Source organism: Phyllopteryx taeniolatus, chromosome 15 (assembly GCF_024500385.1).
Source record: "Phyllopteryx taeniolatus isolate TA_2022b chromosome 15, UOR_Ptae_1.2, whole genome shotgun sequence".
Taxonomy (NCBI): Eukaryota; Metazoa; Chordata; class Actinopteri; order Syngnathiformes; family Syngnathidae; genus Phyllopteryx; species Phyllopteryx taeniolatus.
Genome location: NC_084516.1, coordinates 3,308,860 through 3,335,009, shown reverse-complemented (window position 1 = coordinate 3,335,009; position 26,150 = coordinate 3,308,860). Strand labels below are relative to the sequence as shown.

The following is a 26,150-nucleotide window of genomic DNA, read 5'->3' as shown; positions in this document are numbered from 1 at the left end:
AACTTGTTTGTGCCCGTCAAGTCGACGTGCTGAAATGAAATGCGACTATCAGGTTGGGGAAGCGGCTCGAGATGCCAGTCACATCTAAAAAGAAGAAATCAAATGCTAATGTATTCGCCTACTGACTGACAGCTCATTCAGTCGCATGCGTCGGGAGATCGTCCCGCTGACATTTCTCCCCAATCATCTGTAGCGCATTCCGTGGGAGCAAAGCGGCTTGTGTTGGCCGAGCACTCCCGGTGAAAATAGAAGCAATCATTTATTCATCGATTGAAACATCACAGGACTAACAGGCGGTGGGGGTGAAGGGGGACGGTGGGGCGGGCTTGTTTAGCAGAGAATGGGGCAAGAGATGGACAGGGTGGAAGATGAACGGCAAAGATGCGGGCGGGGAGCGAGAGAAATGGAGTGCGCATCAAGGCGAAAGCAGGAAAAGGTGACGTGCCAACAGTAAAGGACAGTTTTGCAGGAACAAAGGACATCAAAGTGTACACAGGAGGTTTGATGGCTGGATGAGAAGCGCATGGGAGACGGGGGTGGAGGGGGTCGTTATTGCAATAGCGCTCACGATCAAACCCCATCAAAGGTAAACAGAGGCTTTGAGAAATTGTGCAGCGGGCGAAACTGCAAAGCTTTAACCAAGCCGAGTGCATTGCGATTGCAAGCTGTGTCAACTTGGTGTTTTAGAGCAGGAATGTCGATTGGATGTCCACCGAGCCCGACATTTTCTTATTCCCCCGCGCTCGTAGCATCCATATGGCCGTATATACTGACATCAGTGTCGTGATGCTGGTTGCTGTGCCTTGCGATCGGAATAAAGATGTTATCGCAGTTGTTGCTTGCACATTATTGGACATAACGTTTTGACAATGAAGTTCGAGCTTTACTTGGTCCAGCTGGTATGAATATTTTAGACTAGCGGCAATCGGAATAGCCGAAGCTAGCGAGGCTAACCACTATTCCTGGTCGCCTCGTTGGCGATTTCATTTCTCTCTAGACGGGCGAGTCCAATGTCTTCTGAAAAATGGATGATTGGAAGACAAGATGTCAAAAACGTGTTTAGCGGTTAGTCTTCTTCAAGCTTTAAAAATCGTTGCGGACTAGTCGATTAATCGGTTCAACCCCTACTACAAACATGTTTTACGGGTGGACCTTGGCTCTCTGACCAACCAATCAGAGGACAGAACTACCCTGACGTTATTGTATGCCTCTAAGGTTAGAAATCTGATTCGAAAAAGAAAGTCCCATTGCAAATATACTTTGTTACGTGGGTCAGCGCTATTGCTTCTGAAGGACCTGAGAAGGTTAGGCTGTCATGGCAACACATCGAATCTGAAATCTGATTGGCTAAAAATTCTAACATCCATGTTCTGGACGCAGTGTAGCCAAGAGAAATGCTACAAAATGAAGAGGACAGACTGTTGGGAGTAAGCTAGTACAATTTCAATGAGCAAATATTATAATTTAGGTTGTACATGTAGGTCAGTGCTTCTGATATTCTTCAGGCCAGAAGAAAAAAGTGGATTTGGGGCAAGAGGCGGGTGTAACACCCTGGGCTGGTCACCAGTCAATCACAGGGCAATTATAATACAAACAAGTGGTAACCCAAGACAGTTCATGAGTTTAAATAGCCAGAGTGATGTAGAAGTAATTTGCTATTTAAAAAAGAAAAAAAGAGGCTTGTCGATTTTTGTAAGGTGACAATCTAAACACTGTAATACATTTTTTTTAAAATTGTTTTTTAATTGACACACATTGTTAACAATCTCATCTCAGGTACAACACGTCCAGTACAGCTGGAAAAGCGTTTTTTTTTTTTACATTGAAAACAGTTTTGTCCTTCACAAGTATATACGTGACGTGGAACAAAAATAATGGAATTTCAACCACAGGTGCTTTGAGTGAATTTCAGATGACAATCTCCGAGACATTCTGTCATGTTTCTGTTTTTTTTTTTTTTTTTTTTTTTTTAATTCTTCGGCTTCCTCCCATGCGCTGGAAAAAAACAAAACAGAAATCTACAGACTGGGACAGGTACGGTGATGCAAAAAGAAACGAATAGTCAAACAAAGCAATAAATAATTACAAAGAAGCAGCTAAATATGTAAAAATTCCCAAAGCCAAACTCCACCATGGTCCTTTATTTATTTATTTATTTTTTAAATAGTAGGCTATCATACAGCAAAAGACATTCAGTAGCGGTAAAAAATAGTCATGCAAAGAAAGTTTCCCCCCCCCCCCCCCCCCCCCCACATGTAGTGCGCACCAACAACACGGGTTCAATGAGCTTCGTCGAGAGAGCCCAGCAACAGTCGGGGCCTTCGGTCGTTATTGTCGCTGTCCTCCACGGCCTTTATTTGCTACGATACTCGAAAACGATATGACACAATGTACTGTCAAGTCCGTGCACGAGTCTATTCATTGTAGACTGTTTTTTTTTTTTTTGTTTCGCTGAGCAATAATGGTCTTTGTTTCAGGACCCACTTTGAGGATTATTTTATATATTATATATATATATATATATATATTATAATCATAACCATTTGAATGAGCGCAGGTTGATGATGGAAAAAAAGACTTTTTTCTCCTTTTTTTGGCAAGTTGTTTTGTATTACTTTAAATCTGATATACACATATTAGCTTTATATAGATGTAGTCTACATTTACAATCATTTTCTACACGGTAAACAAACAAAGGTTTTCATTCCAAACTGACAAAAGGATGGCAACTAGAAAATAATGTTAACTGTTGCCTAGCTAGAATAGACATAGTAGAATCTTTTCTTTAAGTATAGAAAATTAATTGTTTTAAATCTAACAATCAGATATTTTTAGATATATTTTTTCTCTCCCCCCGAAGTCCTCTGTGTACATTCATTCTTTCGCAGATATATTATCGTACATTGCCGTCTTACCACGATTACAGTTCCTCTGAGTGGATGACGTGGAACAGCGTGACGTTGTAGAGCACCTGGTGCCCATTGTTCCAGGCGTACAGGGCGCGGTCCCGCGGGTTGTAGTCCAGCATGGAGATGTGCGAGTACTTGTTCTGGAAGGCGATGTCTATGTATTCGTACGTGGAAGAGTTGGTGGAGTAGGCATAGTAGACCTTGGTGCCTCCCGAGTATCCGTTGGTGACGTACAGCGTGCCGCAGATCATGAAGGACTCGCCGGCGCTCCTTTTGGGGTGGTTGGTGGTCCAGCTCTTGACGATCTGCAGCGTGCTGGGGTTCAGCTTGCTAATGACTATGTTGCCGGCATTCTGGTTGGTGGCGTAGACGGCCCACAGGCCCCCCTCGTCCACCATCAGGTCGATGTCGGAGTGGCCGCCCCAGGCGTAGCGATACACGTTGTTGAAGCCGGCGTAGTCGAGTTGCCGGGACTTGCTGATGGCGGAGGCGCGGAAGTCAAACTTGATGATGACGTGGCTCTGGAACTTGTTGAAGTAGATGGAGCCGTTGTAGACCACCTGGCCCGTTCCGGACCACGGGTGGGGGAGACGGTGCGAGGTGAAGTTGTCCGACGTCATGAAGTCCTGCATGGACTTGTACTCCCGCACGAAGCGGTTGTTGTGGTAACCATCCATGTACCAGACCTGCGAGTCACATCAAAGACGGACACAAAGGAGTCAGGGGCACTAAGGATTGGGTCATTCAGGTGTAGTTCTATAATCTGAGCCAGCAGATAGAAAAGAGGCATACAGTAGTACCTTACCTTGTCGATGAAAGGACTTCCGTCAAATGCCCTTCCCTAACTGGCACAAGGCTAACCGTCTTTAATCACCAACAGAACATTGACATTCCCTTCTGTCACGCTTCCTAATTTCAATTTATTGTACTGGATCCTGGCTGTAGGAACTGACAGACTGATGGTGCCTGGCTAAATAATAGAGCGGCATCAAAAATGGCCCAACAGATCGGCAATGTTTTTTTTACCCTCTAAACTGCGTTATCTGCTGTCAGAACGCTGACCTTTTCCTCTGCACCGCCACAGGATTTCGGCAGCGTGCGCACTCGTCAGCCCTAATTTAAGGAGACGGATCGATGTCAACAGTTTGCAAATGGCAGCAGCGGGTTTTCACAGAGTCAGTCAGCTGTAAATCGTACACATGTTCCAACCCGCTAAAAGCCAAATCACAAATCTGGAACAGGAATTCAATTTGCATAATTGGGATTATAAATCTAGATAATTTAGATAAATGATACTTGACTACTACTATACCAAAATAGGAGTACAGTACAAACAATCCTAATTTGGATTAGCACCAACTTCAGTTTGCTTTAGTGTGGTTTGTATCCGATAAGTCCTGATCGGACTTGTCTCCATCGCAAGGTTTGAAGGCGGAATGGCGCACATAAATGGCATACCAGAGAGAAATCAGTTACATTGTGTTAAAATACCAGATACTTTGTTCTGAGATACAAGGTACTTAGTACTGCAATAGCAGACACTAAGATACCAGGTACATTGTGCTGACAGTACCTATAAACCTCTGGCGGAATCCGAAATTGTTGTTTTTTTCAACTGATACCTTTGTAACATAGAAAAAGGTGGACTATTCTCTGTCAACCAATCAGCGGACAGCGGTGGATCTGGCTTCGCCCTACACAAATGTAACAAAGCGTACCGCTTGCGACTAGCACCCCAACAATGGGGATACAGGGAAAAAAAACCCCGGACTTTTCCAGGCGGATATTTTGTGATGGACACTCACGGTAAAAAAATGCATAGGCCTACCAAACTGTGCTGAATCAAATTGTGCTGCTTGGTAGAAACGAGGCTAACGATATCAAACTCCTACATACTGCATACCCAAAGTTTTGAAGTTAATCATAGCGAACGCAACTGAACTGTACCTCTTTGGTGGAAACGGGGCTAAAGATACTGAGTTTATTCAAGCGAGAAAAAAATGACAAAAACAGACATACGGTATCTCGCAATGTTGGCCGTAGGGAGGAGAAAGCGTAATATTTGTAGCGAAGATAACAGTATAACGGTGTCTGCCAATATTTACAAATAAACCACAGCTCAAAATTAATAGATGCGTGCAGCTTAAGTCAAAGCATTCCGCCGGCATTTCCTTTGCGAATACCTCGATTTTGCAGGCAGCTCACTCGCCTCCAACGGAAGAAATTACACGGTAAACACGCGTCCCAATTAAGTTAGCGCCAAGAGTTCCTCAAGGAACACGCGGCGCTGAGATCTGGCGGCGGGTGAACACAGTAGTCAGGTTGACAACTGCGGGGGACAGCGGCAGTCACCGCCCCCCAATAAAAAGCCCCTTCTCAGCGGCTTTGTACCGACCGCCACCGTTCCTATGCTGCGCCGGAGGCTCAAACGCTTCCCGAGACATCCCGCCTTTTTTACCTGCCGCCCTTCCGCCAAGCACCTGCCACTCCACTGGAATTGACTTATGTGAGTCACATCAGGAAAGCTCTCTTTGAATCCATGTTTTGTTTGTGCTTTCCGTTATCAGTGTGTGGGGGGGGGGAAAGGAAAAACAAAAGTGATCTTAGGTTTTTTTTTTATGACAGAAAACCATACATGAAGCTCTTCAACTCACTTTCACATAGTTCCTTGGCACCGAGATGCCACAAGCTGGCACCAAAGAAATGTTTCGAAATTCCACTTGAACGTGGAACGAACGAACGAAACGAAACGCGCCTGACTTTGGGTCGCGAAAGGCGAAGAAACGAAACCACAGGATAAAAAGACAGCGGCATGCCAATGTCGATTACCGGCATCCTTCATTTTCCTGCCCCTGTGAGAATAGAACAGCAAATCTTTCATGTGATCTGCTTATGTATTCGCTTTCCAGGTAGCCTTCACAGCGTGCTAAATATAACATTAGGTCAGCAATTTGCTCGTTGAAGCAGCCTCCAGGAAGCAATTTACATAGCGGCGGATGTTCTTCATTCTCCCGACGTGACATTGAAAGTTGGGTCGCTGATCGCGGGGCCCAATAAAGTGCTCTTGTTTTGCCGCCAATAAAATGTGTTTACTTCCCGCCCTCACCTTTACTTGTCCGCTACACTGCTTCTGGTTAAAGCCAAGATTTATAACCGATATTTGCATTTTCTTGTTGGGTTGTGAAAGTCTGACCATGGATCTATTGGTTATTTGCATCACATTCTTCTTTTTTGTTTTTTGTTTTCTTGGTGGTGTTGTTTTGTTTTTAAAGCTCAGGATAAACTGGAATATTATCAGCCCAGCTCTGGCCAAAGTCAATGTGCTCGCAAAAAAACGTCCAGCGTGACTGTAGTAAATGTTAAACATGTTCAATATTAACGATTAAATGAGTATGTCTGATTTAAACACTTCATTATCATTTATATTCAATTTAGGAACGTTGTTTCATGTCCTTGGAGTTTGGTGATCATCAGTAACCTCAATGATGGAGTCTACATTAGTGAGATTGACTTATTTCCATCATTTTTAGCTCCACTGAGGCGAGGGTGAGAACATTGTAGCTCCTAAGCATCTACATGTAGAAGTAGCGCTGGTAGCTTACAGATAAGTGCCGGACAATCATAAATATTCAAACGTGTTCAGTATTTATGTACATAAAATCGTAACGTGTGGGGTTGACAGCGAGGATGTCTAAGATCTTTTCAGCAATTCATCAGCACTGCTATTTAGGGTTGGAAAAAAAATCACGTTATTTTGGTAACCTCTCAGATGGATTCGACATTACATTCATTTTTAGATCGTGAGAACGTAACGGGCGAGTCATTGCGCTAGTGGGGGGCTGACAATCAGGAATGTTAAACATTTTCAACATTTATGATCACCAATTCTTATCAAGTGCAGGCAAAACCGAGGATGTCCGAGCCACCGACTGTGATTTAGAACGTAACAAAAGCCAATCGGGAATCGGTCTGACTGAAGAAGTGCCGGCATGACTAGATTGCAGCTAGGTAGCTAGCCTGGCTGCTTCTTGCTCCGCAGTCTGGATACACTGCTAGAAATTGCTGCCTCTCACAGGTCGGCATTGAGTGCTACATCAGATGACGCTTTTGGATTTGGGGGGCGAGATTCTCCATTGTCAGGTGACAAATTTTTATCTTACATGAAAATCAGTTAAGATGGCAATAACCTCGACGCCTGCTTAAGCTTGTCGATTTTCTGCCCTTTTGGTAGCAAACCTCTCAGGCTGACGTGCACAAAACGGTTGACCTCATTCAGGAATAATCCAATGAGGAATCTAATGAAATTCCGTTTTGCCCATTTGGCTTCTTGGCCACCTCCGCCGGGGCCGAAACGCTGCCAACAAAGGCCGACGGGCTCCAACCCAAACCCTGGGTCCGCAGACGCTCGTCGGCTGGTGTGTCGGAGAGGCTTTAGCTGGTTTGCTCTCTGCAGACGCAGCCAGCGAGCTTCTTTTTTGCCAGCTCACTCCATGCAAACAAGCTTCTGGATAATGGTCCTTACTTGATGCGCCGCGAGTCGCTTCCAGTCTGGGCTCTGCTACTAATGCTAACAAGATGTCGGCTCAAACTTTGTACATGATGTGCAGACATGCAACTACTTACAAGACAAAAGGCTAGCTTAAATTTCTATGCAGGGCAATGCAAGTTCTGGTTATAGCTCGTTACATAAGGAACGCAATTATTACGGGGGGATCGGGACCAAACTCTGCTGTGAATGGAGGAAAAAAAAACAACTGACACCCCCCAAACTGTTTATAATTCCCTAAAGTAGTAGTTTAACCCATAAATATATGGATACAGACTGCAGCTCCTGACATCACTCACTATGCCATGCTCCTTAAAGGCACACATACAACACAAAATTTGTTGTTGTTGTTGTTGTGACTTTATGCTTGTTGCAACGTACAGTAATTGCACTGTATAAAACCAGTTTATTACATTCTCATGTTTTTCTTGTTCAAGAGTGAGGGGAAAGTGAAGCGGGGGGATTGAAGTAAATGGATGGCTGGATGAAGGAATTTGTTTTTTGGGGGGCTGGAATGAATGAATAGGATTTCAAGGGGGAAAATGAATCCGATATACAAGTAAATAGATTTATGGACTTGGTCACGGAATGAATAAACGCGTTAAGTCAAGGTACCATTGCGCCTTCCAACGCTACTGTAACGCTCCAAGGTAGCCGTGCAGCACAAATGGAAGTTAACAAACATATTACGTACCCGCGTGTCTCCTTCAGGCGCCAGGGGATCCGTCATCCAGGAGCCGTACCTGGACCCCGACGTCTTGACTGTGATGGGGTCGCTGATGCTGGTCAGTTTGCCGCATGCTGCAAAGGACAGGAGTTAAGAAGACGGCAGCCAAAAGCCATTCAGGGCTGCTTTGTATTAAACGGCCAATTCGTTTAATTTGCTTGACATCCAAGCGAGTTTGCTTGAACGATGCGGGAGCCGGTGTCCATCTGGCCTCTCTCGCCGTCTTTGTCGCGGTCAATAGATTCTTGTTGTTATTCCGCTCACACGTGAGCTGCTCTGTGTACTCCGTGCATTCGCTACGCTTTTAATTGGCAATGATTGACTTCTTCGTGTGAACTTGACAAAACTTGCGTTCCCCCCCGTCTAACACGAAGAGCGGTCCGACTTTAACGAGAACGGATTAGCTCAGGGATATAAACCGCTTGCCGTTAAGCGTCCATTCCTTGGGACGCCATTTCGCCCAGGCAAATGTCAATTAGGTGGTTTGGATGAGTTAATTCGTAATGAGCCATTCCACGCCGCTAATTCAAAGAGTAAGCTATGATTGCCTGTTGCGGCTCGCCGTTAGCCCCAAATTTCCAGTCATTATATGCTAACTGTACAACTCCTCGACGCTCTTTTAAGGCTCCTAAAACCGCTGTTAAGTGCTCCAGATATTTTACTTGGGCATCGTCATTTCCAAACGGTGAAGCATAGAGTTCAGCTATTAGCTATTACGTTTTTGAGTCCGAACACTTACGAAATTACGAAATAATTGGCCTTTTAACAAGTCGTCGTCTACGTGGAGTGCGCATGTAACCTACAGAATATCACTAACTCAAAAGTAAAACTTACCGGGCATCATGTATTTTTTTTTTTTCATAGCTTTACCCCTCCCACATGCATGAATACATTTTTAATAAACATATTTGAACACACAAAAATGTGGATATGGATATGCTTTTCTTGTCCTTGGTGCTTCATGAATTTTTGACGATTGTGAACGAGGCATTTTTCGGTAGACGGGCCCATACCGATCTTGACTGGCTAGCTTTTGTTTCCAAGTCCAAACATGTAAAACGATCGGGGAACATAGCACTGAATCATTGTGACAGTCCATTAATTTCAAAGGAAATGCCTTCATAAGAGTAACCAATGATTTGCTGTTGTTGTGCACAGCATTTACTATCAGCAGTGGGGGGGTTGAGGCTCTTGCATAATTCTCAACAGGATTAGAATGAAGCAATACATCTACGGTCTATTTAATAATTCATTTATTTTCTCCAATTACGCCTCCATCTTCAAGACGACCGGTGCTTTTCGGCTCCGAGATAGCCCGCGAGGCACACCGCCCCCCCCCCCGCAATCCACTGTTCATGCTAATAGTCTTCTTAATGATGTCCCCTGGCAACTCGTAAAGTCTAGAGAGAGGGCCCCATTGGCCTGAATGTACGGAGGTCAAAGGTGAGCGGGCTGAAAGCGGCGGGTGAGATGAACGCTTTGGTGAAGAAACACTATGTTGGACCATAGATACAGCCATAATAATTGATTTTGACGTCACAAGTGTTTTTCACACCAATATTTACTGTAATTGTGATGTTAAGACCGCAATGGCATAGGTTAGTGACAGACTACGGCGCTGTGGTAATTCGGCGCGAATTGGGAGGTTTTCGAAAGACGCTTAGATGAAGTAGCATCGGTTTTCCAGGTTGCAATAGTGGTGAGCGGGATGCGGTTTCAGTCCATTCAGTGGGATTTGATTTATTTTTTCAGTCAAATTTGGTTGTTGACAACACTTCTTTGTGGTGTGTCAAATTTTGGAAGAGAGAAGACATTTGCAGCATTTTCACGTAGCAGGGACTTGCAAAGTTGCAAAGCGTTCAGATGCGGTTTTGTAAATGACACACAACACCCCATAATGACATGACAAAACATTTGAAGTTACGGCAATCTTACTTTAAAGACTAATTGTAATAAATTTGCACAAAAAAAAAACAAAAACTTTTTCACGTCATTATGATGAGCTGTGTGTTGACTTTATTTGGTTTTTGTTTTTAAAAGAAATGCATGAATCTAATCCATTTTGGAATGTGGAAAAAGTGAATTGCTGCGATTACTTTACAGATGCACACCGTATATAGCGAGCCTTAATGCATTATGTGAGACGTACAGTAGCTCACATGGCTTTGTCTAGTCCTTATTTATCCAAAATACTGAAGTTGATAGAAGTATTTGTCAAAGAGTTGACAAAGATATTAATAGTCGATTTATAACCCCGCCCTTGGAGTGGCATCATTCGTCAGCATTGACGATTAGCCCCAAGCGCTCACGTTGTTGGGACGTGACTGCGGGTGATTTATCGATTTGATTATTGCCCGGCGAGCTGGCGCGTCCCCTTGATCGATGGTCATGGTGCCCCACCCCCCGCTTCCTGCGCGCCTCGCCCGCGCCACGGGACTGTTCCAGTATACAACAAAGCTTGAAGGACAGAATCTACTTTCAATTTCTTGTCCCGTTGCAGTCGCTGCTAAAATCTCTAAATTGATTGGGGGGGGGGGGGGGGGGAACATTCTGCCCCTGAAGCCAGTTTCATTTAAATGAAATTTGGTAGGCGCATCTATCGTGAGTGGACTCAAGAAAAAGTCTCAAGAAGCCCTGCCTTAAAAGACAGGAAGTCTGCGATTTTGGTTTGAAGCCACCATTTTGGGGCCAGTTTGGCCATTTCCAAAGTTCTTCAAAGAAAGATTTTGTCCTCAGTCTCCAAAGCCAGTTTTACTTAGGACCATAATATTTGGTAGGAATATCTATTATCAGTAGACTCACAAAAAAAAAAAAAAAGTGTCATGAACTCCACCATTTTGGTTTTAGAGCCATTCTGGGCCATTTCCAGGCATCCTTCAAAGACAAACTTGTCCTCAGTTCATTTGATTTAGGAACATGATATTTGGTAGACATGTCTATCTTTAGTAGACCCACAAAAAGGTCTCAAGAAGCCATGTCCTGGAAGAGGCAGTAAGTCTGCCATTTTGGCCATTTCCAAGGGTCCTTCATTGACAAACTAGTCCTAGAAATTCAATTTGATTGCTACCAAATTAGTTGCGTATCCTAGACCGGTAAGGCTAAATTGAGTGTGCATAGAGCATGCCGATGAAGTTGGATGACTCACCATAAAACGCACAACTCTCGTAACTCGGGTTTATACGGTCCTTCACAAGAGAACTGGAGATTTTGTCCGATTGCTCCTAAATTCAAAGATTGCGAGTGCCCGTTCATTGGGACTTGGAACTTCAATTTGACTTTTTCTTCTTTCCACCCGCCCCTTCCTCTTCTGTTCTGCTGCTTATGCGGCTTATTGACCTTCAAGAGTGAAATCTAAGCAACTGGAGCGCTGCGGCGCCTTTTGGAGCGCACATGAAAGCACCGGCGGGCCTCGATTGTGCCGTCCCCCGCCGGCTAACCTCGTCTTTTATCACTTCTTGTCTTTTATACACGCACAAACTGCGCAACAAGCATCAACTCTGCTTGCTTTAGACCGGAGGGGGGGGGGGAGTAAGACAAACATTAGCAAGTCATAAGTCTCAAGTCTTAACCTTCAAGTTTTAAGCAAATCCAAAGTTACTGTGGCATAAATCAAAATTGTGCCTATGCTAAATCTCAAAAATGTTGAGTCAATTCATTACTTGCTTTAAGCAAATCTTAAGTTATACGATCTTGCTCAGTCACAATTTACTGTATATTCACATTAGCCACGTTTGACTCGATACTCTATTAGCTGTACTAACGTTCTCTTTTTCACGATTTGTTCAAAAAGATAATCCTCGATTCCAAATGTAATCATCTTCAGCGTTCCCTTCATAATACTTTATTCTTGAGGTGACCTCTGCATCAAAGCTGACTGGTGGGTTGCCAGGATCATGCGCACTACAGAGGGGGAAAAAAAAATAAAAATAATAATTTTCTTTCCAAATCAGCACGTCATACTATCTTGAGTCTTTTATACAGACTAGACTTATCAGGTCATGTTGCTCTGGACATAACACTGCTCCACAGGGCATTACAGTCCGCTGACGGCAGCGGACTAAAATCTCTCTGTAAATTGGCCGATTGGAAGACGAGACGCCAAACGCGTGATTGGCGATTAGTCGACGTCAAGCGTTAAAGGTCGACACTGTGTAGTAACAGTTGACTCGGCCACTACTCGACTAATCGGTTCAACGCCTACTTCCGACAGACATTAGGGAGCACATTAAACAATTTAAAAAAAAAAAAAAAAAAAGCTTCCCAAAACAAAGCTAACTGCATACGGTACGTTTGCAGATTAAACGAACCAAAGCAGGTCACGTGCAGCACAGGCCGCTCATAAAGTGCGTAATAATAATAGTAGTGATGATATGAGTAGGGGGGACACAATATACCCGCGATTTGCAGCGTGTCCGTGTTGCTGCTGTCTTATTCGGTCGAGTGTGGGTGTGCATCCATTAGCGCCGGGACTTGTGGTAGAGGTGTGAAGACACTGGCGACGGGCCGGAAAGCAAAAGGACTTCGCGAGCCGCCGAGACATTTATCATCACCGCGGTGCCTCCATGTTTTTGTCAGATGATTTCCTCAGATTTTGCGTGGCAGCGACGCTGTCGCGGAGCCCGAATACCAAAACGAGCAAATGACGTGAGGACGTCACACCGCATCGTAGCAATCCCCTAAATTAGTATAGTTAGTACAGTGGCGTCAAAGCACCTCATGGTGAACACGAAACATTTCCTTATGCATCTGGCTTTTTAAAATGAAATGTATGCTAAATCAAACACAGCTGAAACTTACCGCATTTCCTCAAATAGTGGCCGTGCTGGAAGTAATCGGTGGCTGTGCGTTCCACTTGAACAAGCATTTTAGCGCAGCTGCTGTCGTCTCCATTTAAGCCGATCGTGATGCCCGTACGTGTTTATATCGTCACGGACTTGTCACGCAAGGCCTCAAACGTGTCCACGCCCGTTATTTCTTAACTCGCAATTATCGAGCGTCGATTATTTTTGAAAGTGAGCGTGAAATAATTGTGTGAAGCAGTCCAGGAGAGATGATATCATGAAACTCATCGGTGCGGTGACGTGTCGATCTCTAGCAATCCCATCGAGAACGCTCCCGTCTTTCACTACAGCCGGGAGCCTATTTAATTTTTTGCCCAATTTTTCTTTCTTTCTTCTGTTCCACAAACAACCTGAATTGGGCGCATGTGTACTGTTCACCTACGACTTCAGTTAGAGGAGAAAAGACGAGAAAGGGAACCAGCTGTGAAAGAATGTGCGCGTCTCCTCTAACTTTTGCTGCTCTGTGCAAAAATATTACTTTCTTAATATACTTTATATTCACTTAGGATACCCAAATTAAAATTATTGAAGCAGGAACCAAAAAAAAAAAACCCAAAAAAAACATTTTACTAAAGTCACAAAAAAAAAAAAAAAAAAAAAAAAAGGCGAACTCCTCGCTTGTTGTCGTACTTGTAATGCAGCGTAACCGTAAATCAAGATGCCAACGTTTCTGCGTGGTGCGAATGTGCCTGAGCATCTTGTCGGTGGTCGTCGCGGCAGGTGTGTGCGTGCACGTGTCTGCGTCTGTGGCCTACCCAATTTTTGCATGCACGCTCGCAGCCTCTCCTCGAGATTTGACACTCTGCTGTGGAGCTCCTCGAAGTCATAGGCCCCCATCTCCTCCTGCAGCCCGCTTAGCACTGACGTCAGATTCTGGACCTCCTCCTTAAACTGCAATACCAATTTGGCATCGGCCTTGTACTCCACCAACACGGGTATCAACGGCCTAAGCTCCTCCATTTTCGCCTTTATGGCCTGAAAGGATTAGAATAAGCTCGGTTGAGTGTCAGGCGTGTCGCAAAACCGAGACCACCTCCCACCCAGACGTCGGCCAAAGAAAAAAAACAAACTGTCTTTTCCTGACTACGCTAACGCTAACCTGCCACCAACCCCCCCGTGTGTGTTGTGTGTATATGACGGTGTGTGTGTGTGTGTGTGTGTGTGTGTGTATGCGCGCAAACCAAATATTCATTTACTTTTTTTTTTGTTGTTGTTGCTCTCGAGGTTCCGTCCCGGCGGTGACCAGCCGCTTAAAACAAAAATAAAAAAGCAAGCCCTCGGTACACCAGCAACAATTGGGAAAACTCTTTATTGGTCATTGTCTTTTTAAAATGCAACATTGTAGCAAGGGTTACATGCTTTTTTCTTTTTTTATTTTTTAAATTTTTTAAATTTTTTTACATGTCACACAGAGCTGGAATTTTACTAGGGTTTTTCTTGTTTCATTTTTTTTTCTTTTTTTTTTTTTCTTTTTTTTTTTTTTTTTTGATTTGTCGAGTAACCAAATATGCATAGACAAAAGCTCCAAAGCAAGTAGAATGAAATAACAACAATTAGAGATTAATCAATTACACTTGGAAATAAAAGTAGAGGCGGGGGGAAAAACAGCAATAAGAAACATGCAGGAAAAGATCAGTGGTGTGGGCGGGGGCTGGTCTGGCTCTTAATGGCTGCTAAATGAACTGCCCCCAAAAAAGCTCTCACTTGGGTTAAGTGGGAAGGGAGGGGGGAGAAAGATCTGGATTTTGACCTGCCTCTTCTTCCCTCTGGCTCTTTCTGTTTCTCTCTTTACATGTCTTAAAGTTAGCCCTGTAAGCAAGAAAACGACAGGCTGTTGATGGCAGCTTGCTAACCTCGCTAGCAGACACACAACAAACAAAACGCGCAAGATTTTTTTTTCAAATTTTTTTTTGGATACAGGGAAAACGGTAACGCCGTTGCGTGCGATGGGTGGGGCGTTGCGATTATGGTGTTGAACATGCAGGGGGGGACGAGATCACACAGTAGAGGTCCGATTTGGGAAGCATCTGAACAAGCTAGCGCCAATCCTCAAATAAATGCTCCCCAATGGGAATTTTTTTTTAAAGCACTTGGTGTCACTGGAGAGAAATTAGGGAAGTGGCAGTGTTTTTAGGAATTTGTTTTATCTGTGGAAGGAAAAATAAAGACCTCCCCTCAAATCACAAAAAAGTAAATGCCTCACCTCCAATAAGGAAAACGTTACAAACACCATGTGTCACAGCGAACATCATTACCAAATGAACGCAGCAGCAGTGTTTTACGTCTTGATTTTTTTGGGGGGGATAAAATAAAGGCCTCACCTCAAATAGTCCCCCCCGAGATTTTTTTTTTTTTTGAGGGTGATGTATCATAGTAGCCGTCATTAGCAAATTAACATGGTGGCGGTATTTTAAGCGTTTTCATTAAAAAAGTAATTAATGAATAAATTCCTTTTTTAAAACATTTAACAAAGTAGCACCTCACCTCTAACAACTTCCTAACCCTTGCCAGCAGGTAAAAAATACTACCAGAATGTGTTGCTGCCAAATTACAAAAATAGCTACCTGTATTATAATTTTTTTAATCTGCGTTATTTTTGGGGGGTATTTGTGGGAAATTTTTTTACAAAATATAAATACCTTGCCACCAATAAATGCCTCATCTCGCTTACTGCAGGGCAAAGAATTACCACAATGTTTCAAGTCTTGATTCATTCAATTTAAAATTTCCAAAGATGACTAAAAATAAACACCTCACCACCAATAAACTAATCTCTCTTCAGTGAAAAAAGGACGAACAGCGCTGGAGGTGAACATCATTACCAAATTAAGGTGGCAGTTGTGCTTTAAATCTTCAAATATTCATATTTTGGAACTTAATCAATCAAACTATAACCTATTGCTAAAGCTACACGCTAAATGTGTTCTTTTCCAGATTCACCAGGAATGAAAATTTAAACTTTAACTCATGCTTAAGAAGTTAGCGTTTCTTTCTTTATGCTTCCATTTTGGCAAATGTGCTGCCTCCCTGCTGTTTTGGAGGGTGCAACATTAGCGAGCGCGAGCATGTTCAGATTTCCTCCAAGTTTGGACAATTGTCTGGGAAGGGATTATGGAAATACTGTCGCACATCCAGTTAAGTAATCATGTACACTATTGTTGAAAAGCTTGGGGTCACTTCGAAATATCCTTGTTTTGGAAAGAAGAGCACTAGTGTGTTTGTATACAGATAAGCAGTAGATATACACTACCGTTCAAAGGTTTGGGGTCACTTGTAAATTTGAAAATCTTTTTAACGACAAGCACTGTTTTTATTCAAAGGCGATAACGACGAATTAATCCGACCTACAGTCTAGACATTGTTAAGGTCTTTTGAAAATCCATTTCTCAGTGACCCCCAACCTTTGGAGCGCTAGTGTGTGTATCTATAGATGTTCATAAAGTTACTGTGCACTTTTTGACTTTCCGAACACCCGCACAATGGTGCGTTTTTCACGGAAAATACCAAATTGTCTGGGTGACCCTCAACTTTTGCACAGTAGTGTATGTATGGGAGTGGCACGGCGGGATCGGACCGAACCATCCCCAAAGACGAGATGGAATGGCTCATGGTGTGCTCACCTTGTATTGCTTGGCGATATTCTGCATGTGGTTCTCCTCCACCTGCCTGAATTTAGTTTGCAGGCCGCGGAGCTGCACCTCCATCTTCTCCACGTACTGGAGCTCCCTCTGAGTTCTCTGGTCCAGGACCTGGATGGACTGGGTCATGTTCTGGACCTGCGAGCAAACTTGTGTGATGCGTCGGCTGTTTTTTTTTTTTTGCGGCGATTTTAAGTCAGGTTACCTTCTCTAGCAGTTGCCTCAGTTGTTTGGTGCGGGCATCCCTGGAGCACATGGATTGTTGGGGCGCCACCACAGTGCAGACGCACCTACCCTCGCCGTCCTGGCCCGAACTGTAAACCTGCCACGACTCCTCTGGATTTGCCGGCAGCACCTGAAGGGCGGAGAAAAGCGGCGGTTGAGTGGCGACGCCTAAAGAGAGGTGCTCAAAGGGTGAGTAAATTTGGAAATATTTCAAATTGGAAACGTTTCATGTGAATTTCTGGGAATTTAGGTTAATTAATGTAAAGCTATGTCATTCAAGCATCAATACTTTGTTTGTCATGAGCAGACCTCCATGCAAAATATGTAGATGGCTTGTCTGGCCAGAGAGGGCAAGTTCCAGTTTAATACCCAATCTTCAATTTTGTACGTTTTTTTTTTTTTTTAATAAATTTTTATTTTTTTCTCTTCTTGTGCTTTCCTATAATTTCCCATGGTGATTTCTGATATCAGTTCACCACACCCTGAGCACGATTTTTGGATGCTTAGTTGGAGAACTGCTGACACAAGATGGCGCCAAAGCCCTGGCTAAATAGGAAAGTAATAATTGGATATATATGTGTGTGTGTACATGTGTCAACTGAGACTAAAATGCATGTCTCGGATGCCCCAAGTTAAGCCTGGGTTGTTAGCGGAAGTTATGGCGAGTCTTCACCCACACAAGCATATACAGCGAACGTGCACTTCCGGTTCACTGGTGATATCTTCTGGAGTTCAGAGTTGCTCTCCAAAGTGGGCAAGATGGTCGACGGATGGGAAGACGGGTAAGATCCCAATCCCAACCACTCTCATCCAGCGCAATGAATGAATCACGGCGGATCAGAATCGGTCGTTTGGGAGCGTGCTGCAATCATTCGTTCACAGGAGAACATTTTCTGACCGACTGACTGAACCGAGCAAGTGGAAACAAAAACATTAATCGCCCTGCAAGTCCCGTGCGCGCCAGCTGATCCCATCAGTGGGAGGAAGCCGCGAACAAATTGGAAAAAGGTTGCTGCCGCGCCGCTGCACTGGCAACAAAGAAGATGCCCACTCAGAAAACGAAGTAACCCCCCAGACCAAGTGTCCTGGGGTTTTAGGAAATAAAGCGTTGTACCATCTGATTTGATTCAAACTGTTAACGGTTTGTTCCGGACGACTCAAAGGTGACGTGCCCGGACTAACGAGCACGATACCTACAAACAAAAACTGTGACTCCATTTAGGTTGAACTCGCATTTGATTAACCCCCGAAGTATTCAACGCATGCACTCATCTATTGGTGGAAGAGATTTACGTGGGTGTGGTAAACCATGACTGAAACAGTATATATGATTGGTTGAGTTGTGGAGTTGAGGTTTAAGCACTGTCCCCCCCCCCCCCCCCCCCACCCCGATGAGCCCCACAGGGGAGACTTGCTTGGAGGTGTGGAGCGCTGGTCTTGATACATCTGATGAGTTTAAAGCTTTCGTGCTGTCATACTCTCATCAGTTGAGGGAAGATGCATGATGAGCCAGAATCTCTTCAGGATGGGAACCGTACGACTGCAACGGTGGTCTTTAGTAATTTGATGGGTTTCAACCTTTGGGTTTGTCATATTCTCATCAGGATTCTCACAGCAGATGAAGAGTTATTTGTCGGGGGTAAAAGGACAAAAGAAATAGTTGCACACTTACTCCGGTGCTCCGGTCCAGGTAGCCACCCTGCGCCGTCGTCAGCTTGGTGGTGTTCAGCCCCACCAGCGAGGGGAGCGTCTGCGACATCCAGTTGGTGATCATCGCCATGGTGCTCAGCACCACGCCGATCTTGAGCAGCGGCACCGACATCTTCCTCCCCCACCACCTTGCCAAAAGTGCACCTCCACTCACGCCGTCTTCATCCTAACGACTCCGGGGAAGATTTGCTTTGAACAGGGTTCGCCAAGCCCGGGCTGGCTCGCCGTTTCACACCGGGTCTCCGGTTGGGTTCTTCGTTTCTCCATCATCTTCTTCTTGCAATGTAACTTGATCCAGTGGAATTTTTTTTGGGGGGTGGGGGGGTGGGACAGGATAGGTGCAGGATCCTGTGTGTGGCTCGGCTTTCTCCCGCGCACTGGTCCCTCTCTCTGATGCGCCCCTTTACTATTTGCTTCACGCCCACAACCCGCCTCCCGCCTGCCGTCATTAAGAGGCTGCACACTCAGAGTGGATGAGAGCGGTGGGGGGGGGGATAGAGGGATGGAGGAGGGGAGAGCTACTACGCAGCTATCTCCAGACGCAATGATGTCAGGCAGCCTCATGGAAAAATCTATTTCAGTTTGAGGCGCCCATCGCGGTTCGACCCTCCCCCGAGTTGGGATGACAATGAGGGATTAATCAAGCGGCAAAACTGCGAGGGGATGCTCTCGGTCACTGTGGCGGCGCTGCCTCCACCCTCCACTCCACCTCTGAATCAACTCTGCTTGTGATAGGGCTTCTCTGATGGGTGCGGAGATGCTTTCAAACCCCTAATGAGTGTTGGGCTTTTAATGTCTGGGACTCTGGCGCCATCTGGACGCAAACGGTGGTAATGTGGGTGTTCAAGGACTGCAGGTCCATCCCTAGTCATGAGGGTTGCAAGTGAGCTTTCAAGGAAAATTGAACGTTTTTAAGGATGCGGTGTCATTTTTAACCCTCGTGATCATTTTGGGAATATTTTTGTAAAGCAATAATCCACTTTCCACTTGTGCATCTATCTATGCCAGCACATATAGTGACAGGCGGAGCAACCAAATGCTCTTCTCTTCCACTAGATGGCAGAAGGTACAATTAACCTGTGTGTTCACCTGTTGCCATTCATGCAACAGAATAATAGCTTTTTGATCAACTAAACAGGCCCTGGTTGAAATGTAAAGTAAATTGAGACGAGATGATCATGATTTCAGTATGAATACCTTCTGTGACACTTTTCTACAGCGGTTTACTGATCCTGGTGCGGTTTTTCTGACGTAATATATGAATGAGCTTTGGCGCAGTAAAGGTGGGGAAACACTGTTTTTGCTTCCCACCAATGACGCACATCTACCCCGTCTGTTTGGTGTGCGCAATTGCACACCAAACCTTTTCAAATGAAAGTTCAGCCATGTGACTTCATCCATTTTTTTTTTTTTGTCCTGTATATGTGCACTTCCACACGTAGGCCACGAAATGGCAGCGATGCATCATGCATGAGACCCCCGGAATAGCCGCAGCGCTCCTGTCTGCCGACCGCCGTAATGCGTTTTTACGGGTAAAATGGAGGCCGAGTGTACTCTAGCCACGTCGGCGCATCGGTGACTTGAGCAGAGGTCACCCCACGTGTAGCCGCAGTGTACGCTTTATTACGGCACCGTGAACACAGCAATTAAATACATGCCACAAATAGTGAATCCATTTTTCACAGTCCAAATCTGACAAATGAGCATTCAAAGTTTCTAAGACACGAGCCCCGTTTTTTAAAAAGTAGCATCATAGCCCGTGGAGTGTTACATTGAGCAGCAGTTGCCATGACGACGTTAACACACGCACACACACACACACACACACAGTCACGCTCCCGGCCCACAAGTGTACCACGAAAATGCAACTCCCACTCTGACTGCCACTCATAGCATAGCACCTCGAGCTTCAAATTTGAACCATTTTTTTTTTTTTTTTTTTTTTACAACAAAAAAAATGATACGGGTTACGTAACGTGATGTTCAAATATCTTAAGCAGTCATTCCGCCACATATCTTTGAGACTGGCCTGCTCAATAAAGTCAGGAACAAATTAGAAACGGTGCATTTTTCACCACCGCAAACCAGAAAAATCAGCATTAACACCAAGGCACAAATTACATTTCTCCTGACTAAACTTTTGTTGGTTCTACAAAAGTTTTTTTTTTTTTTTTTTTTTTTTTAGGAAACAGTTTAGTCTTTGACCAACCTAGGGTGGATGTTTTTTTGTGAACATTTAATGCAATTTATTCTGTAACGAACCTAACGTACGTCTTCTTCTTTCGAACATCGAAGACAATTTACCGACACGTTCTCGGTAACGTGGGAGACACGCTACAATATAGAGTCAGACAATACCTAACATAAGTCTTTTTTTTATTTTATTTTTTTTACAACAAAGACAACCTAACGTACGGTCTGTGTTTCTGGGAACGTTGACAATAATTTCGAGTTACTAATCAGCCAAGCGTACAAATGTTTGTAAACATCGAATGCAATTTAGCGTCTTTAACAAAACTACTGTTTCTTTTTTGTTTAAAATCAGGAAAATTTAGTCTTGAGGAACCTATACTATGTCCTTTTGAAAAGGCTGAAGACTGTTTAGTCATGAGGGAACGTTAATTGTTTCGTTAAGTTTTCAGAAACGCCGGCAACAACTTCCAATTTCTAATCAGCTAAGCGTATGGATTTTTTATAAACATCGAATGCTATGTAGAGTCAACGACCTAACGTATGTCTTCTCGAAAACAAAGAACAAGTCAATATCGGGGTAACCCAATGTACGTGCTCACGGAAACGATGACGACAATTCCGATTTTTATCAAACAAGTGTACGTATTTTTATAAACAAATACAATTTTGAGTCAAACAAACCGACCGGAAGTCTTTATGGACCCCGATTTCCGTTAACATTAAACACAATTTAAAGTCTCTAATGAACTTAATGTAGAACCTTTTTTTTTTTTTTTTTTTAAATCTGGAGGGAACATTTCATACGTTAACATGTCGAATGTACATTGCCTCTGACGTGTTTTTGTAAATGTTCAAGACAAAGTTGACTGTTGACAATCAACCAAACGCACATTTTCGTAAACATTGCTGACCACACTTGACGAGTTTGACCTTCCCAATGTTCACATCACATTGAGAAGGTCAAACTCGTCGTGTGTTCAACATGAGGCTCACTTGCGAAGAATGCCGTGTGCCATCCTTACCTCCTTTTTATCGTTCAGAGTATCCAACGATGAGCGCCCCTTTTTTTTTTTTTATGTGGATTTGTTTAATTGTATTTTTTTTAAAACCTCAATTATGATTTGGAATGGCTCCATAACATCTCGAGCCGCTTCAACAGAGCTATAACCCCGCCGACGCTCTTTTTATCGAGTTTTTATTGCGGCTCACTTATTAGGAAGGCGCTTGCCGTGGCGAGAGCCGATCTGCTCTTTTGCGCGAGAGCTTGTTTTCGATGTATTGATCTGTTGTAATGTGTTCCTTGTAACTATTGTGAGATCACTGTTGTGCCCTTTAAAAAGAAGGAAAGAAAAACAACAACAGTAAAGCGACCTCAAGCTTTGTGTAAAAATGTAAGCGCAGCATTTTCGTTGAATAATGGAAACGCAACAAGATAAATGTGTTTGCATAATATGAGTCGTATCGCAAATTACTCCACGTTTCTCACCCTTACAGTCCCGAGATGTGAAATAATTTTGCTACCCAGCATGCACCTTGATTTTGCACATCCACGAATCGAATGTCATAATCACTCTATCGTGACATTTTTCACCTGCATAATATCACGATATATTGTTTCACAAATTAGTCTGCAACCTATGTATGTTCCCAGTAGTGCAAGGATGACGAGTCACTTGTGATACATTATCACAATATTTTGTCAACGTTTACGATAGTGATAATCGATGGGAGAATATTGTTCGCTACATCCATCGCACAATCGTGGTATCGACAAATGAGATCACTGAATCGTGACTTTGCCAAACTAGAGCAAATATATTGTCGCGATATTTGAAAAGAAAATGAGCTACCATTTTTATGTAATCACTTTGTCTTGAGATTAATGTGAGCAAAATATTGCAAAACCAGTACTTTGCATCCTGATATGAATTCTGTGGAAATATTGCAAGAATGAGACCATCGCAACTTAATCTGCGATTCATTGTGATTGTGCGATGTTCTGATAGAAAACCAGCGACCAACCATTGCCCAATAATTGTTAATTTGTGATATCAACTTTGCAAACGATCACAAAGCGCATCGCAACTTACTCTGTGACTCATGGCAGTTCTGCAGTATGTTGAAAGAAAATCTAGTGTATAGTATGTGCAGTGTATCGCGAATCAACTTTGCCGAAATAGCATAAAACTACAACTGGATTGCAATTTATCTGCTGATATTTCAAAAGAAAACCATTATATACCATTACTGTGTTATTGATGCATCTCGATCTCAACGCTGCCTAAATATCGCAAAACTTATCGAAACGATTCATGGCGATTTCTCCGTATTTTGTAAGAAAATGTCGTCATGATCTGTTTTTTCTCGTTTGATTTATATTTCGTTTTGTTTCATGTTTTATCTAGTTTTCCCGTGTTCATGTCTTGTCTTGCGTGTCAGGTTTTCGGTTCCACCTGTTCGCATTAGCCCTGTTCCTTGTGTCTACCAATCAGCCACTTGTGTCTTGTCCAGGTGTGCCTCGTCGTCTCGTCACGTAGCTTGTATTTAGTTCCCTGGTTTCTTTCCGTCTGTGTCTGTTCACTGATGTCGCTGCAAGTCACGTTACGATTTTGGTTGTGGAGAGTTTATCATTATCATTTACCATCTTGATGTCAACTTTGCCGAAAAGGTCGCGAACTCGAACCGTATTGCGACTTTCCCCCCGATTCATGTTTTCGATGTTTTTAAACAAACCTAGCTCCGATTACCGCAAAATCACTGCATCTTATCAACTTTGCCAGACTATCGCAAAAAGAATTCCATAGCTCGACTGATTCCGTGTTTGTGATATTTTGAAACCAGATACCATTACCGCATAATTGGGGTACTGTGAAATCAACGTTACTATCGTAATGGGTACGATTAGCGTGTTATTGATATCACTTTGCAAAATATTGCAAACTCATACCATATCGCAACTTATTCTGTGCTCCTTAAATACTTGAAATAATCTAAGTGGGGGTGGGTCACTCCTGCGATACAGCGCAGATGGCCCGCTTGATGAAGTGCCTTTTTCGATGACAGGAAGTCATCTTTCTTTTTATATATTACTGTGCACTAATGGTGTTTATGCGTTAATCCACTCGCTGAGCATGCTCACAACACCTCCGGGAGGGAATGCGGTTCGTTGGGATTTCAACGCGGTCAACACAATCATATTTTTCTCTCAAGTAGATGTCGTATTAGCATCAAGGCGGCACGCGTAATCTCGTTAATTACGCTTTGCTCATTTCTCCTGAGCCAATGAAAGGGCCCGGATGTCGTTGTTAACAGGAAGGGGGATGCAAAATGGCGTTTTGAAGAAAATGTTTTTGAAAAAAAGAATCTTACTTGCGTGAGTTCCGTGCCCACGACGATGAGGACCAGCGCGAGGAGCCTGCTGGCGGGCTGCATCTCTCTCGCCTTCCCGAGTGTGAGGATGGAGTCTTGTTTTTTTTTGTGTTTTTTTTTTTTTCACGCCCCCCCCCACACCCCTCCCCCCCTACCCCCTACTGCCTTCCTCGCGTCTTCTTTCTCGGCGTTGCAGGTGTTGTTTTGATGCCTCGATGCCCAACGTGAGCTTACACTACAGTAGCCCCCTTTCCCCCCCGCCCCCTCAGCAATGGTGCGTATGCATCGCCTCGTTTCCACCGCACCTCCTCCTCCTACTCTTCCTCTCTTGTTTTACGCGTCAGGGAGAAGCATTTGGGTCGGTGGGTGGCAGGTGCTATAAAGTTTACATTACCCCGTCTGGACACGTCGCCGATGCTGCCGGTGGAGAGACTGGCCGAGCGCGAGGTGCTGAGAGCCGGAAGTTGCAGCCTGATGATGGAGGGATGCAGCGAGGGAGGGAGGGAGGGAGGGAGGGAAGGAGGGAGGGAGGCGAAGGGAGGGGGTGGTCCAACTGGCACACGCGCATAGGAAATGAATGACTGCAAAAATCAATAGAGGTCAATTAGGAAGGAGTGTTAGGGACGCACTGAAAAGGGAAAAATATGCAATATATTTCCAGATGAAGTCGTCATCTAGACAATGAATACAAATAATTTTAGGGGAATTAAAAGTCATATTTCATCAAGATAAAGTCTGATGTCATTGAGAATGAAGTGGTAAATAGTTTAGTTCCCCCCCCCCCAAAAAAAAGGCATAATAGGAAATGTATGACGATAAAGGCTTTTTTTTTTTCAAGGAGAATTCGCTCATACTTCAAGGAGAAGAAAGTTTCATGTTTTATCTATACAAATGTGTAATATTATGAGAATACATTTATAATTGAATAATAAAAAACACATTCACTGCCATTGACTGCCGAGTACGTCGTCCTCATAATAACACCCCAACAATGAATTCATTCTTGTCAGACTGTCACTTTTGTCTTGAAAACTCAGACTTTATTCCGGTCATTAGTGTTTGAGTGGCGCGGGAAGAATAAAGAATAAATGGGCTTTTTTTTTGTTTTTGTTTTTTGGGAAAGACTGCTTGATGACCGAGTCAAGAAAATGGCAGAAATGGGAGGAAGGAGGAAGCGGGTTTAAATTTAGGTCCCGCGACAGATTTTTCTCCTCGGCTCTCAGGCGTGCTGCCATTACTTTCCCCTTTCATCACTTTCCCCTCCGCTGCCACCGTCCTCTTCCTCCTCTTCCCCCCCCCCCCTGTTCATTTACTGCGCCGGGCCCTGATTAGCTCGGTGTTAACAGGCGGCGCGCCATCCAGTGATTTATTAGGAGTATGAAAGCGGGCGAGCGTGGAGGTTTGGGGAGTTGGAGGAGGAGAACGGAGGCCGCCATCGCCTCGTCCCTCCGCCGTGAAAACGACGACTTGTTTGTTCTAAGCGACCTTTTGAAATGTCAGCGGGCCATATTTCACTCCAAGGTGGGACACGATACGTTTCCCGATTTGAAAACGATTGCCAACCAATAATGTGCCAAGGCATGTAATTTGCGTCGCAAAAATCCCACGGCACACCAACGAACAAATTTGGAGCATAAAAGTACGTAGCGTGGTGCCTTCAGATAAGAGATTAATTTTTCCGTGACTATGCTTGTAACTCAAACACTCATATCAATGTTCCTTATTGAAATGAATGGAAATGCCATTACAGCGGATCCCCACATACTCGCGATTCGCCACCGGCAGATTCACCTATTGGCAGATTTTTTCTTCTTTTTTTCAAAAATGTTCTTTTTTTTTTTTAATTAATTTATTAATTTTTTTATTTTTTGTAATCGTTGTAAATATTTTTCTTTTTTTCTTTTTCAAATATATATTTTTTTCATTTTTGGGATGGGAACCATCCCGGACAACACTTATTGGCAGTTTATCCAATATTTTTGGGGTTTAAAA

At 43.8% G+C, this 26,150-nt stretch overlaps 1 protein-coding gene across 2 annotated transcripts; it reads right to left on the bottom strand.

Moving 5' to 3' along the window:
- Positions 1 to 1,738: 1,738 nt before the first annotated feature.
- olfm1b (olfactomedin 1b) lies at positions 1,739 to 24,316 on the bottom strand. 2 transcript variants are annotated; one of them, XM_061747141.1, is made up of 6 exons: positions 24,159 to 24,316; positions 16,867 to 17,016; positions 16,644 to 16,799; positions 13,779 to 13,998; positions 8,150 to 8,256; positions 1,739 to 3,595 (listed from the first exon to the last, which is right to left on the bottom strand). In XM_061747141.1, exons 1-6 carry the CDS (start codon positions 24,219 to 24,221, stop codon positions 2,921 to 2,923), a joined length of 1,371 nt encoding a protein of 456 aa, XP_061603125.1. In that variant the 5' UTR covers positions 24,222 to 24,316; the 3' UTR covers positions 1,739 to 2,920. The 2 variants fall into 2 exon arrangements, with proteins under 2 accessions (XP_061603125.1, XP_061603124.1); XM_061747140.1 differs by lacking the exon at positions 24,159 to 24,316 and adding an exon at positions 18,559 to 18,953.
- Positions 24,317 to 26,150: the final 1,834 nt, after the last annotated feature.